The sequence below is a fragment of the Ochlerotatus camptorhynchus genome, unplaced genomic scaffold, assembly GCF_037179485.1.
Source record: "Ochlerotatus camptorhynchus isolate MF236.1 unplaced genomic scaffold, CSIRO-AGI_Acam_v1.1 ptg000011l, whole genome shotgun sequence".
NCBI classification, from domain to species: Eukaryota; Metazoa; Arthropoda; class Insecta; order Diptera; family Culicidae; genus Ochlerotatus; species Ochlerotatus camptorhynchus.
This window is the reverse complement of record NW_027040503.1, coordinates 184,291-198,179: the sequence shown is the minus strand read 5'-3', so window position 1 is coordinate 198,179 and position 13,889 is coordinate 184,291. Positions and strand designations below refer to the sequence as shown.

At 41.1% G+C, this 13,889-nt stretch overlaps 1 protein-coding gene across 2 annotated transcripts in view; it reads right to left on the bottom strand.

Annotated features, from left to right (window-relative positions):
• Positions 1–13,889, bottom strand: part of l(1)G0469 (lethal (1) G0469) — a 32,624-nt gene that overhangs the window by 1,546 nt on the left and 17,189 nt on the right. Inside the window, exons 2-3 of one of the 2 annotated variants that reach the window (XM_065221057.1) lie at positions 11,261–11,442; positions 10,998–11,191 (exon numbers count right to left, since the gene is read on the bottom strand). In XM_065221057.1, the coding sequence (XP_065077129.1) occupies positions 11,030–11,191; positions 11,261–11,442 (344 nt within the window). In that variant the 3' untranslated portion in view covers positions 10,998–11,029. The remainder of the gene's footprint in view (positions 1–10,997; positions 11,192–11,260; positions 11,443–13,889) is intronic. The other variant, XM_065221056.1, reaches the window with a different exon arrangement.

Here is a 13,889-nt window from a genome sequence, read left to right as displayed (position 1 = left end):
CGTAACCTACACGGTAAGAAAAAAGTACCCAACGGCCAGTTCACTTTTACCTACTTTTGACTAGTTTGTCTCATTTTCTCCTTCTAATGTTGTCAAAAACGGAGTAGCAAAACCACCCAACAGGGGTAGTAAAGTGTGGGAACCCAACGTTGAGTATAATCATATTTACCTACTGTTGGGTACAACTAACTTACTTTTGGTTAAAAAGCCAGTGGAAAATTCCATACGAACTGCACACAAGTAAATGAAAATTAACTTGACTCGCTTTACCTACTTTTGGGTTCCTGCACTATAGTGCCGAGATGAGTGAAAAGAACTTAATTTTGGGTACTTTTTTCTAACTGTGTATAGCTCATACCGTACACGGTTAGAAAAAAGTACCCAAAAGTAAGTTCTTTTCACTCATCTCGGCACTATAGTGCAGGAACCCAAAAGTAGGTAAAGCGGGTCAAAGTAGTTTTCATTTACTTGTGTGCAATTCGTATGGAATTTTCCATTAGATTTCAACGCAAAAGTAAATTAGTTGTACCCAACAGTAGGTAAATATAATTATACTCAACGTTGGGTTCCCACACTTTACTACCCCTGTTGGGTGGTTTTGCTCCTCCGTTTTTGACAACATTAGAAGGAGAAAAGGAGACAAACTAGTCAAAAGTAGGTAAAAGTGAACTGGCCGTTGGGTACTTTTTTCTTACCGTGTAGTAGGCTGTGTATAAAAGAAAATGATTTACTTAGTTTGACAGTTGCACCATGACGAAGTGGCAGCGTATTCGTGATTTGTCCCACGCGCAAATGTCGCAAAAAGACATTTCAATCGCCGTGGGAGTGTCCCGGTGGACCGTCAAAAGGGTTTTAGACCGAGAAAAAAAGGACAACTATCCGCGAAGGTGGCCACAGGTCGTCCGAGGTCAGCTCGGGTTCTGAGGGTTATCGCTGCTATCAAAAGGAAGATTCGGGTTCGATAATAAGGAAAATGGCAAAGGAACACGGAATCAGTGACTTTACGACACGGAAGATCGTAAAGGAAGATTGCGGGGCGAAGTCGAGGGCACGGAAAAAACTCACATCATTACCAACCGCATCCGGGAGCTACGAGTCGAACGATGCAAGAAAATTTTGAACTTCCTTAAGCGAAAAAATCCGGTAAACCTGTTCACCGACGAGAGCATGTTTACCGTCGATCCCGTATCAAATTCCAGAACCGACCGGTATATTAGTTCTCTTCCGGTAAAAGACGTGGCCGACGAGCACAAGAACGTGTATCTGACCGAGCATCCTGCTAGCGTTATGGTGTTTGGATTGGTGGCTTCCGATTGCAAAAAAATGGACCCGGTGTTCGTTCCAGAAGGCGACAAGGTCAACACGGAGGTCTACATCGGGATTTTAAGTAAGTATGTTCTTGCGTGGATCAAAGGACAGTACGGTCCGAAGCCAAATGTTGTATTTCAACAAGATGGGGCTCCGTGCCACACCTCGAACCGCACTCAGAAGTGGTTGCAGGAACATTCGAGGGCCTACAACGATCATAGTTCAAAAGCTTCAATTTTGCTTTGATTAACGGCTTTCTTAGTCTTAAAACACTGCAACGACTAAGATGTAATCTGCCCGACATTTCGGCCATGGGTTGTGGCCTTTTCCAAATGAAAATATTGTTTGTCGTTATTGTCAATAGTTTAGTCGTTGATGTGGCTGATTTTCCATATTTCGGTTTAATTAAATGATATTTAATTGAAAACAACTACTTGGTCAAAATTTCAATCACCATTTGAGGACAACGATAATTTTAAAAATTAAATTAAAAAATTAAAGAGTGATTGAAGACTGAGAATGCAACAAAGCAATTGCCCGTTAAACAAAGCAATTGCCCTCAAGTCCCATTGTTAAAATTGTTGCTTTCGAAAACTGCAAAAAAATATTAATTAAATAGTTAATACCGATAAATACCGATTTTTTAATACCTTCGATACCGACAAGCTTTAAAACAATCTGGAAACGCTGGTCTCTGGTTCTACCGTGGACCTCCGTTAATCTGAACGGCACTTAGTGCAGACAACGGGGTTCCTTTTTAATTTGATCTTCTAGTAACCCTACGGCCATCAGAAAACACGAGTATCTGGTAGACCTATTGCTGTTTTGTTTTGATTTTGCGTTCCGTTTCGCATCATTCCATTCGCTTCACTGTATTCCATGTGCTAGATGAAGTTTGAGCAATTTTTAGTTTGCGGGGTTCAAACTAAAAAGTGTGCAGATTAAAATTAGGTAATCCTTAAGATTCTTGCAAATTTTCAATACAGAATAGATTAGCAATCTCCCTTATTCTGCGCCGCGAGTGAGGTGAGGTGACTATAGTCGCTATATTTATAGTCTGGCGGATAGAATTTCGATCTATCAAAAAGCGGAACCAATTGAATATATTGTAGACCAACTATTGAAAAGGTACTATCATTTTTTTTATAAAAAAAAAAAACGTTGATTATTCTTTCCTCGCCAACCGAACGCAAATTACCAGCATCATCAGATAGGGGAAACTTTCTCCAACCCAAAGATGGTGTTTGTTTTCGTAGGCGAGCCGTGATTCACGAGAAAACGGTTTCCGAAGTTTTGTTCACAATAGCTGATGTGCTCTTTTCTGTTGTTGGTCGTGATTTGCTCGATTGGTACCGCTATTTGACAGCTCAATTGGTTCCCGCAATTTTATCCACCAGACTGAATATAGCAACTATAGAGGTGACTCGCTGTCACTAGTTAGGTGACATAAGTCACCGCGAGTGAGATGACTCTCCGTTCAAATCAAATGGAGAGTCACCTCACTCACGGTGACCATTGTCACCTCACTAGTGACAGCGAGTCACCTCACCTCACTCGCGACGCACAATAGGCTTCAATATGTTTTTATCATTCTGAAACACCTTTGTAGTGCCCAATCTTACAAAACATCAAAACAATGAATCAAAACAAACTTCTCGTTCAGTGAGGCTTTTCATGAACTTATTTTTGAAAACAATTAATCTAAGGATTTTTGGTGAAAAAAACCAAGAGGTGTTCAACTCAGCACATCTCAATCTGTGCCGAGTAGATTATATGTGCCGAAAGCTGGGTCAAGCGTTGTGCCGAACGTGGCGAAGTATGACAATCAAGGTATCAGTCTCAGTATCCCATGAGTTTGGCATCCCTGCATTTATGACTTTTGAGATTTATTTGTTTACAGTTTCAAGTTCTCGCAGATGAAAAACGGAAAAAATTGAGAAAAATAAATTTCAATATTAAACGAACTCGTTGCCAGTCATCCGATTCAAGGAAGTGACACTCGAAATGCAGCCCCTTCGTGAGAAAGAGAAGTGCACTGAACGAAAACATCCGCAATACATCAACTGATTATTGTATTGCTTGAGCCCTTTAACAATATGCTGCCGAATTTCGGATGATTTCGTTATGGTTGAATTCGTCATCAACTGATGAGCATCCATATGACTGTCCTCCAAATAAAGAATGATATTTATTTGAAAATTGGATGTAAAACTACAGGGCTCAGAGGACAAGGATAGGATAGCTTGCAAATGCTTTAAATTAGATTATTAATTCGATTGTTTACATTTCCATATTGAATAGCCATGAATAGCCATTCATCATGGATACAACAATTCCTTGTTGGTTGGTAGAGGAAACTTCCTCCACCTGTAGGGTTCTACCTTAGAGTTAAATGGGTTGTCCCTCGGAAAAACTGTATTCTAGTGATGAGCAACATCGGCTGGAAATGCCATAGTTTTAAGGTGGCAAGACATTGAGAGCGTAAGTTTGTAAGACGAGGAAATTCAGACGATATTAGAATTGCTTAAATCGGGACTAACAATGGAGCTTCCCATTCCATACCGTGTCATCGCAAATGAACTCTGTGCTGTAGGAGAGGTGTTGTTGCGCGTAGATCGTCCTAAAATTAGCTCATGAGGGTCATCCTGGCAGCAGGATGATGAAAGCGCACTTGCGCATTAAGGGCCCATGCATTAATAATTATGTCACGCTAAATCGAGCAAAAAATTACCCAGTCCCCCCTATCGTGACGTTTTTCCTATACCTAATGCATTGCTTGTCACAAAATCTTAGACCCCCCCCCCCTTGACCGATCAGGATGTTGGAAGATTTGTAAAGTGCTGTCGAGGATGTTCTTTAGTGTCAGCCCCAGAAGCGCCGGAGCCAATGGAACTTAGAGAAATGCCGTCGCGACCGTGGCAAGATGTGGCTGTAGGCTATTGGATCTATTGGTGGTCGTGGACTATTATCATAGAGGTAACTCTAAGACCAGAAGGTCCCGAAGAAACGAGCTCAACTTTTTGGCTCAGCTCTGGTACTATCTTCGGTCCCAAGCTAATCGATTCACCCCTCGAAACATAAGAAAATCTACTAACCCTTCATTGTATCTGTCAAACTTTCACAGCGAATCAAAACAAACATTGGAATTTATACAAGAATGGGGTACGTTAGTCGATTTGCTTGGGACCAATAGGCTAGTCAAGTAGTGAGCCAATTTGAAATCGTTAGTTTCGTATTTATTGTTGCTATTATAGTCAATATATAGCAATGAGGTACAGAGAGAGGTGAAGCAGATCGTGAAATATGGTTGTATTAGTAAACCAAAAAATCAACGTAAATGCAATTAGTGACGTTACTAATTGCTTGTATCGTACAGGGGTTTTACTCACACACCTCAACCGACGGCTTCACCTCGGTAATCCAGCTCATTGGATATATAGAGGTTCGAGAGATGATGTTGACAAACGCAAAGGCTACAATTCAGGAATTAAGTGCTATTTTTGCTTTGTTTGGGCTACCAGTAACACTCAGAGAAGACAATGGACCACAGTTTAGCGGAGAATGCGATGGGTTCAAATCTTTTTGTCGAGATAATGGATCGATCCTTAAGCGTCTTAGAATAGCACAAGAATTAGGACACGACTGGAGAAATGCACTTAGTCGGTATTTGCTGGTGTATCACTCCACAAATCGTTCCACGACTAGGAAAGCGCCTTCTGAATTGATGTTTGGTCGGCGAATTCGTAATAAGTTACCGTCAGTTCCATTTTCACGACAAGATGACGAAGAAGTGCGTGATAAGGATACATTACAGAAGGAAAAAGGGAAGGAATATTCCGATGCTAAATGAAAGGCTCATCCTAGCGAGATAGCAGTGGGAGTTCGCGTGATGGTAAAACGAATGAAGAAGACAAATAAATTAAATGCAGATTTCCTAAATAAAGACTTCATTGTAAAGCGTAGAGAAGGAGCAGATTGTACGGTACAATCGAAGCTGTATGGGAAAGAATATCGCCGGAATGTCGCACATTTGAAGCGACTGCAACATGATGGTGAACCAGACTTGGTGTTAGGCGATAAAGAGCAAGTTGTAGAGGAGACAAACAATGGGGCGGATCCGGAATCGGTGCAACCCTTGGAGGTGCCTCATACTGTACAACTGTAGGGTCACGTAAAAGAACGTATCGAGAACCACGACATTTCGAGGATTACGGGACTTGTAGGGTTCTACCTTAGCGTAATATGGGTGTTCCCTTGGAAAAACTGTATTCTAGTGATGAGCAGTGAGACTGGCAACCCTGGAGGGTGGTAGAGTTTCAGCAGAAGAAAAGAGTTTGGCGAGACAAGGAGATAAAAACCGTGCGGAATAAAAGAGCAATGAAAGTTATTTGAAATCGGAGTTTTATTTGGGAATTTGTAAGCACTACACACCATGAAATAGACAATTTACGATTTCCACGCTTTACCACCTCTGATAGCGATGGCTATGCTTCCACCTCGTTTGTCTGCTCAAAGCAACAAATGACGTTCGATAGAATTATTTACATCATCGTTTTGAATGATTTGCGTTAAGGGGCTGCGCCAATACCAAATGCATTTCAAATTAAAATGTCTAACATTCTGCAGAGAGCATTATGCATTCCAACTGAAGGCCCTATCGCTTTTCATAACAATGGTCATCCTGGAAAATCATCTGATTTCAAAACAACCGTCATCCGGTTTCAGCTATCATTCGAAAAGGCGATTTCGATGTTTCGATTTGAATGGTCTGAGGTTTCATTCGAACAGAGGACGGTGGTTTGGTACAGTGTGTGACTTATGACCAGGGTTGCCAAAACTACAGAATAATCTGTATTTCTACAGATTTTCCGGAGATTTTTTAACTGTATTCACAGATTATACAGATTTTTTATTAAATTTAAAGTAGAAGTTCCACACCTGGAACCTACCTATCGACCCATCAACTCATGAACCGGGGACCAACGGCTTTACTTCCCTTCCGAAGGAAGGCGTTATGCCTCAGAACATCCCGGCGGCGCCGACTGGGATTGAACTCAGGCCTGCTGGGATGAGAGATCATTACGCTTACCACTACACCATAGGCGCCGCTATGATTAAACATTCAAAAAAGGATGCTTAATTTGTTAAATAACCCAACTTTTATATTTGCTTCAGTACAATTTTCATGAAAAGGGAGTGAATCAGATTGTCTCCGTTACCTGTGTGGCTACTTTTACAATTCTGTTAGAAGCATCTTTCTTATTAGTGCTGTTGCCGTCAGTGAAACGAACACCCAGTAGCGAATAAGCGTAGAAAGACTGTGAACCGGTAATACGGGATCTACTGACTCCATCAGCCTCAACAGTCATCGTTCGGCAGGATTGTTCGGCACCGGGCTGTTATTGATATCGTACATGAGCCCTGCAATCACCGTTCATAAGTTAATAAAATTCGTATGCATTAAGCTGGGTTTAGAACACAGGACTGCAACGCCTGTTATCTGCGAACAACTCGAGTGAAGCCAAATTTCTCTGGTGCTCTGGTGCTAATTTGACAGCTCCTCCTTTTCCTCTATATACCTTTTTGACGTTTAATCGTCTTTCTCTATCTAGCACACATGGATGAATGCACGGTTTGTTTTCCCACTAATCTGTTTCCTTCTTGCTCGCACTCGTTTGATTTAAATGGTGCAGTAGTGTGCGTCGATTAAACGTCAAAAAGCTCTATGATTAAGCTAACTACGTGTCGCGCCAAGTTACGGAAAATAGAAAGAGTTTTCTAGATAACGTTACAGGAAAGCATGATTCACGCAAATTGTGCTCGGCAATTCGAAAACAACTAAATCATTTATTAATTGGTTATGTAGGCATTACATTTTTTGACACCTTGACGCATTTAATGTTACATGAATGGAGCTTAAATATGTTATGGATCGCCAGCGCTGCTAATGTTTTCGGCAGTTTCAAGAACTGGATCGCATTGCAGGGGATTGGTTTAGACTAGGCAAGTCAAATGATCAACTCAGTTGAATTCAATTGGCTTGAAAAGTTGAGCCTGGTTCAACTTTTTTCAATTCATGTGAGTTGATCAAGTCAGTTGAATGTCATGGTTTACAGGATTAATTCGCATTCAAGTCACTTGAATTCATCTGACTTGATAAATTGACTTGCCCTGTCTAAACCCAGCTTTAGGGTTTTGTAATGCCCTCAAAGGCAGAACAATTATTATCGAGAAAATCTATCCAAGAAAAAATCGAATAAGTCCACGTACACAGTACCACTAAACTGTCGTCTGATTTAGGTTATCCCCGGCTGTGCAAAACCATATTAGAGGATGTTCCTGAAATATACAGTCAAACAGCACGTATTATTGTGCACAACTTCAAAGACAGCTGTTCAGCAGTGCTCCCATTTAATTGCATGAAGAATCCAATGCCTATGAGATTGTGCCCAAGCTGTGCCAAACCTACTTTCGGCACACTGTGCTGAGTGACTTACCCCTTGATTTTAGCTCAAATTTGTACACATTAAATAGAATCCAATCTAAATTGATTGATGAGCGTGTAGAATAATTGTATTCCTTTTTCGTCGGTTTTTCCTATTAATTCTACTACTTTTGTATCACTTTCACTTTCATTCTTTACTTTCACTATCACTTTGAACTATAACAGATACGTATTTCGTTTGCTACTTGCAAACTTCTTCAGTAGTCTATGACAGCCGAAGTGAATTAGTGAAAGTGAAAGTGATACAAAAGTAGTAGAGCTAAAAGGAAAAATCGACGAAAAAGGTATAGAATTCAATACGAACTTCCACATTCGGAAGTACTTTCTTTTGTAAACAAACACGTCAATCACCGATTTCTCGCGAATCAAAGGTCAATTTCCAGAACAAACTATACCAAATGATAAATGAATCATTCCTCTATCAGTTTGTGTTGTTAGTTTATTAGATTAAGTTTTTAATTTGCGAGAAATCGGTAAATTACGTTATTGTTTACAAAAGCAATGGACGGCTAAAAATATCTAAAATTAGGATTAAAAAAAATTACACCCTAATCTCCAATTTCTCCGGAACTGTTATCACACGATTCCACCCAAGGCTATCCAGTTGGAGCTAGACGAACTGAACAACAAATTCCCATACGTCAATGGCTCGTTTCCAGAAAGAAAGCTTTTGTTAAGTCGATTCTGAGAAATTGCTTATCGGTGCTATGATTTCTCATTATCGCGATATAGATAACAGCTGTATTGCTATCGCAAATGCAGCTATACTGCCCATAATTGCATATCAGTCCCATATGGATAGGAAATCAAGCAAAGATGGGACTGATATGCGATTATGGGTAGTATAATGCAACGAAAGTGACCCACTTAAATTACAAGTGGATCCTAACTGAAGATTTTTTTTTCTATTCGGAATTGAAAACCCCCACAGGTGTCGAACAAACCATGGTTCAAAGGGTTGGACATGAGCCGCGACTTTATACACCTTATGTCAAGGCTTATGTCCAATCACTGTTCGCACTTCTATCGAATTGGGCTCTCAGGTAGCAATTTATGTGCGTGTGGCAGTGGTTATCATGCTATCGAGCATGTTGTTTGGTCATGTACTCTACACCGTGTTGCCAGATCTGAGTTATCCACATCCCTTAGGGCCAGAGGAAAACAATGAGAGATGTCTTGGCTAGCCGAGATTTCGAATACATGAATTTAATGTATGTGTTTCTGAAATGGATCGATTTGAGGATTTAGTAGTTAGTGTCATCTTGTGCTCTCCCAAGTTGTTAGCTTTCCATCGGTGTACTCCAATGTTTGTCTTTTCCTCCAGTATGTCGCATAGTTCGAGATCAAGAGTACATTGCTCGACAAAACCTTGTGTTCTCAATCCCTACCCTGCCATCCGTTTGTTACAATTTTTTGCCCCTATCCTCGAGATAGCCGCGAGTAATTGGCCCCCGCTTTACTAACGTTAGTTTTAAGTAATTTTCTACTGTAAACGATAAATATCGGCTCCGCAAAGCTACGGCAAATGAGCCTGGAAAAAAATAAACAAATTATAAAAAAAATTGAAAACCCCGAATTCAATGCGTAGATTTGTATATTATTCCCATGGCATCTTTAGAAAAGTGAAGTGCGTATCCTTGCCGAATGATAGTTTTATGAGCGAAAGGCAATAAATTGTATCTAATTTTACAACCCTTCCGAAAAACATAAACCATCCCCCAATGCCAAGGGCCGCCATCCGAGGAAGGGCTCTCAGGAAGAGGCAATTAAGCCGAAATTATTACATCTCCCTCAAGGTCTATTTACATATCTGCCTGCTGGGAAATGGCGTGCCACACTGCTTTCGGATACGAAAAACAAGCGTAACGCACTGTCGAGATTAAACAGTTGTTGGCTGCCTGATTAAAACGAATTAAGAATCAAAACACACGCCGAATACATTCCCCCGCTTTTCCAAACCGCTTCTGACCGGTAATCAGCGGTCGGTATGTAAACTGGAGTACTACGCAATTCAAAGCATCCACGTATAGGTATGTAGGTACAAGTCTAAAGGTACGTAGAAGAGATAGAGCCGCTATCGGTGAACTACTTCTGCGTATGATCTTCTGTGCGAAAACAAATCTATAAAGCTAAATGTTGTTGATGGCATCCAGCTGTGCCGGCTGCTGCTAGTTCGTTGGTTCAAGTCTCGTGAGCAATCTGAATTACATGCTCTACTATCATGAATGCGAAGAAAACAATCATCGCTCACAGGTATTACGTGTTTGCAAGGGTGCGACATCAGCTATTATCGGTAGCTCCATTGGGGCTATATTTTGAATCAGATGTCACGGTCTATCACCTTGTCTCGGTGATAGGAAGTTCGTTATTATAGATATGAATTGCAGGAATTTTCCGAACTGCGGCAAAAAATTCCAGTAGCGAAAAACAAGTCCTGATTCTGGAATGTGCGGGTTTTTGATCTGTCGTCTGCACGTGTCTCCATATTTCGACCGTTGCACTTCTGATGACTGAGCGATCCGCTGTCGCGCAGTAAGTCAACAGCGCGGTACTCTGATTTATTACCTTATGTCAGGTGTGAACGGTGATTACTACAGAGTTCCCTTCGCGTGTAATTGATAACAACGAGTCTCGCACGTACATCGTTACCCACAATTGTATGCACTGCCTCCATATGCATCGATGGCGGTGGTTTGACGGTGGTGGGCGGACCAGAAAAGGATGCTACTTCAATTGCGTCGTTGGACTAATCCTCCTCCGAACGAGGGTTCTCAATTCGAACGAGCACTGGCAAGCTTATCTTATCTGAGGCCGTGGTGAGAGGTTGCTCAGCAAAAAAAAAAAGTTAATATTTGCAACAATAGTACATTTCCAAACTGACTGCCATAAATTTGATATCGTTTGATTGGAAACTGATTACAAGCCCTAGGTGGTAAATTTAGTTTGTCGGAATTTTTCCTATTTTTGAAGCTGGGTTCTATTTTCAAACATCGCCACAATCCACGCTGGGAAAAGATGTTAGCCACAGATTCGGGACAAATCCTATCGATTTTCAATCCGGACGAGTTAAAAAAGAAGGTTTCATATATAGAAGTTAGTCGAGGAAGAGCCTACGATGAAAACCGCCACCCGGGTTTAAATGTCACAGAGAAGATAGAGATCAAAAAAGAAATGTGATAAAAACCTCAATTCATGTCTGTTTGTTTGATGCGGTTCTCAAAAGTACGTCTGCGATCCATTCAGTGCCTCTTCGAGCCGTTTCAACAGTACACTTACTTGTCGCTTCCGGTTGTCCTGTGGTCGGTCACCGTACCGGCAGAATTCGGCAAAGTGCTGACTGTTGTGGAAGGCCATCTTGGTCTTCGTGGCGTATTTGATCTGTCAGAATGAAAATCGCCACTTAGGTGAGAGAAATCGACTGGTGGTGGGATAGGGTGGACAACGAACCTGTGCCAAGATGTCCTTCACGTTGTGCGCCTTCCTGGCTTTGTCGCAGAGGTTGTTGATGCGAATCTGGTAGCCCTGCTGCCACAGCTGATCCAGCGAGGCGTTGTAGATCTTCAGCCGCTTGTGGCTGTCGGACAGCTTCACCGAATATATTTTAATGTTCTCCGCCGTCGGTTTGGCCACTGAAATGAGTTGAGGATGGGAAAGATTTGGAGGAATTAGTCATGTGTCGTTTTTTTTTCTTAATTAAACATAGAATCATAAGGGCCTAACTGCGACGATCGATTTTCGTGACTAATCTATTCCGTGAAAATTATTTTTATCTAGATACAAATTTCTATTGTTTTGACAGATGGGATTTGAATGGACTGTTATGGATTCTCAATCAAGTAGTTACCTTAATTTCGGAAAATTGATTCAATCAACTTCCGTAATGCGAAGAGAAAACCGATGATGAGAATCGACCATCGCAGATAGGCCCTTTTGAGTCTGAACGCTGGAAATATGCATGTTTCAAGATGGATTTCTTTACAAATTGAACGGGACATAATTTGACCCATTCATGGAACTAAAGGGCGAACACGAAATTATTGCGACACCGAAAATGTCATGCCAATTTTCTTATAATGTTTAGAATCAAACCAAAATTTTAGGGTAGTTTTATACATATATTTACTTCAAAAATCAAAAGAAAAGTTAATCGATGGAGCCTTGAGTGTAAAATTGAACGCATTTTCGCTTGATGCCCTCCATCAAAGTCTTTACAGTGTCATCCGGTACCAGTTTCTCAGTTTTTTTTCCATTTTATTAACATGTCCTTCTCGTCTTTGACTGTCTTCTTGCTCTTCCGAAGTTCCCGCTTCATTATTGCCCAGTACTGCTCCACCGGGCGCAGCTCCGGACAGTTTGGCGGATTCATGTGCTTTGGAACAAAATGGACAGAATTGGCCTCATACCACTCCAGGACACTTTTAGAATAGTGGCATGATGCCAAATCTGGCCAAAATAGCGTAGCTTTGTCGTGCTGCTGCAAGAACGGCAAAAGGCGCTTCTCGACGAACTCAGATTTGTAGATCTCGCCATTTACTGTGCCCTTTGTCACGAAAGACTCACTCCTCAGTCCGCAAGAGCAGATGGCCTGCCAAATGAGATATTTGGAGGCGAACTTCGACATTTTCTTCTTCTTAAATTTGTCGTCCACATCGAACTTGCTCTTGCCGGTGAAAAACTCCAACCCCGGAATTTGCTTAAAATCGGCTTTTATATACGTTTCGTCGTCCATCACACAGCAGCCATATTTTGTCAGCATCTTCTCGTAGAGCTTCCGTGCCCGAGTTTTAGCCGTCGATTGTTGCCGCTCATCGCGGTTTGGGAAGTTCTGTACCTTGTATGTATGTAATCCAGCTCTCTTCTTTGCATTCTGGACGTAGCTCTGCGACATGCCGATCTTTTTAGCCAAATCACGACTTGAGACGTTGGGATTTGCTTTAATCATCCGCTTCACCTTTCCCTCCGTCTTTTTGTTCTCCGGTCCCGGTTTTCTTCCAGCTCCTTTACTGTGGTCCAACGTCAACCGCTCCTGGAACCGCTTCAACACTCTGGAGACGGTTGAATGGTGAATGTTCAACATTTTTCCCAACTGCCGGTGCAACAGGTAAGGAAATTCCAGGTGTTTGGAAAGAATTTGTTCTCTCAACTCGCGTTGGCTCACCTCCATTTTCGTTGAATCGAAAAACACGACTTCGAGTTTGACAGCATGTACACAATACACATCAATGAGAAAGTGTGCAAAATTTGGTTGATTTTTACCCAATGGTAAAAAAGTTATGCCCTGTTGAATGTGTCGCAATAATTTCGTGTTCGCCCTTTATGCCTCTAGGGGGGTTTTAAGGGATTTAGTTTGTATTTCATCAATATGGAATTAAGATGGACGCTAACAACAACAAACAATACTACCAGAAAATATAAACGCAAAAGCCTTCAAGGTTTCGCTTGCATGTGTCGGTCACAGGGAACCGAACAAGGGGCACGCACTAGTCTTTCAATACTACGCAGCCTACTGACCAGATATTTAAAAACTTGTCATTACTGCTTTTATTACTTTAAATACACTCTAAATTGCAATAAATACTTTAAATACTGACAATATTTGATTCTTAAATTATTTTCAAAACATTTAAATTATTTTCCATTAAATTAATTAACGTTAATTATATGTTGATTACTTTCAATACCGCTAAAAGCATTTAAAATCAAATGATTACTGTCCTCAAAGTATTTAAATTACTACGATGTATTTTAAATATCACGCACTCATATCTGGTAGTGCGCGCCCCTCGGAACCGAAATTTACATGACTTTTTCGTGGTGTGTACGAAACGAAAAGTTTGACAGTTGTCACAAATTGCATCAAGATGTCTAACCGACAAATACGCTTACTCAGATCGGGTTTTTCCGCTGCCGCTGCCGTTCCGCTTCCCCTGTCATTGCGCTTGGGCCTTAAGGTTCTACAAAGGGTCATTATTTTGTTTACTTCTTCTTTTTGAAATATTCTTCGATCATCATTTTCTAAATGTATTGGTAAGATTCATTGGAAGTGCATGTCCCCACGCCAAAACTGCCCATTTTT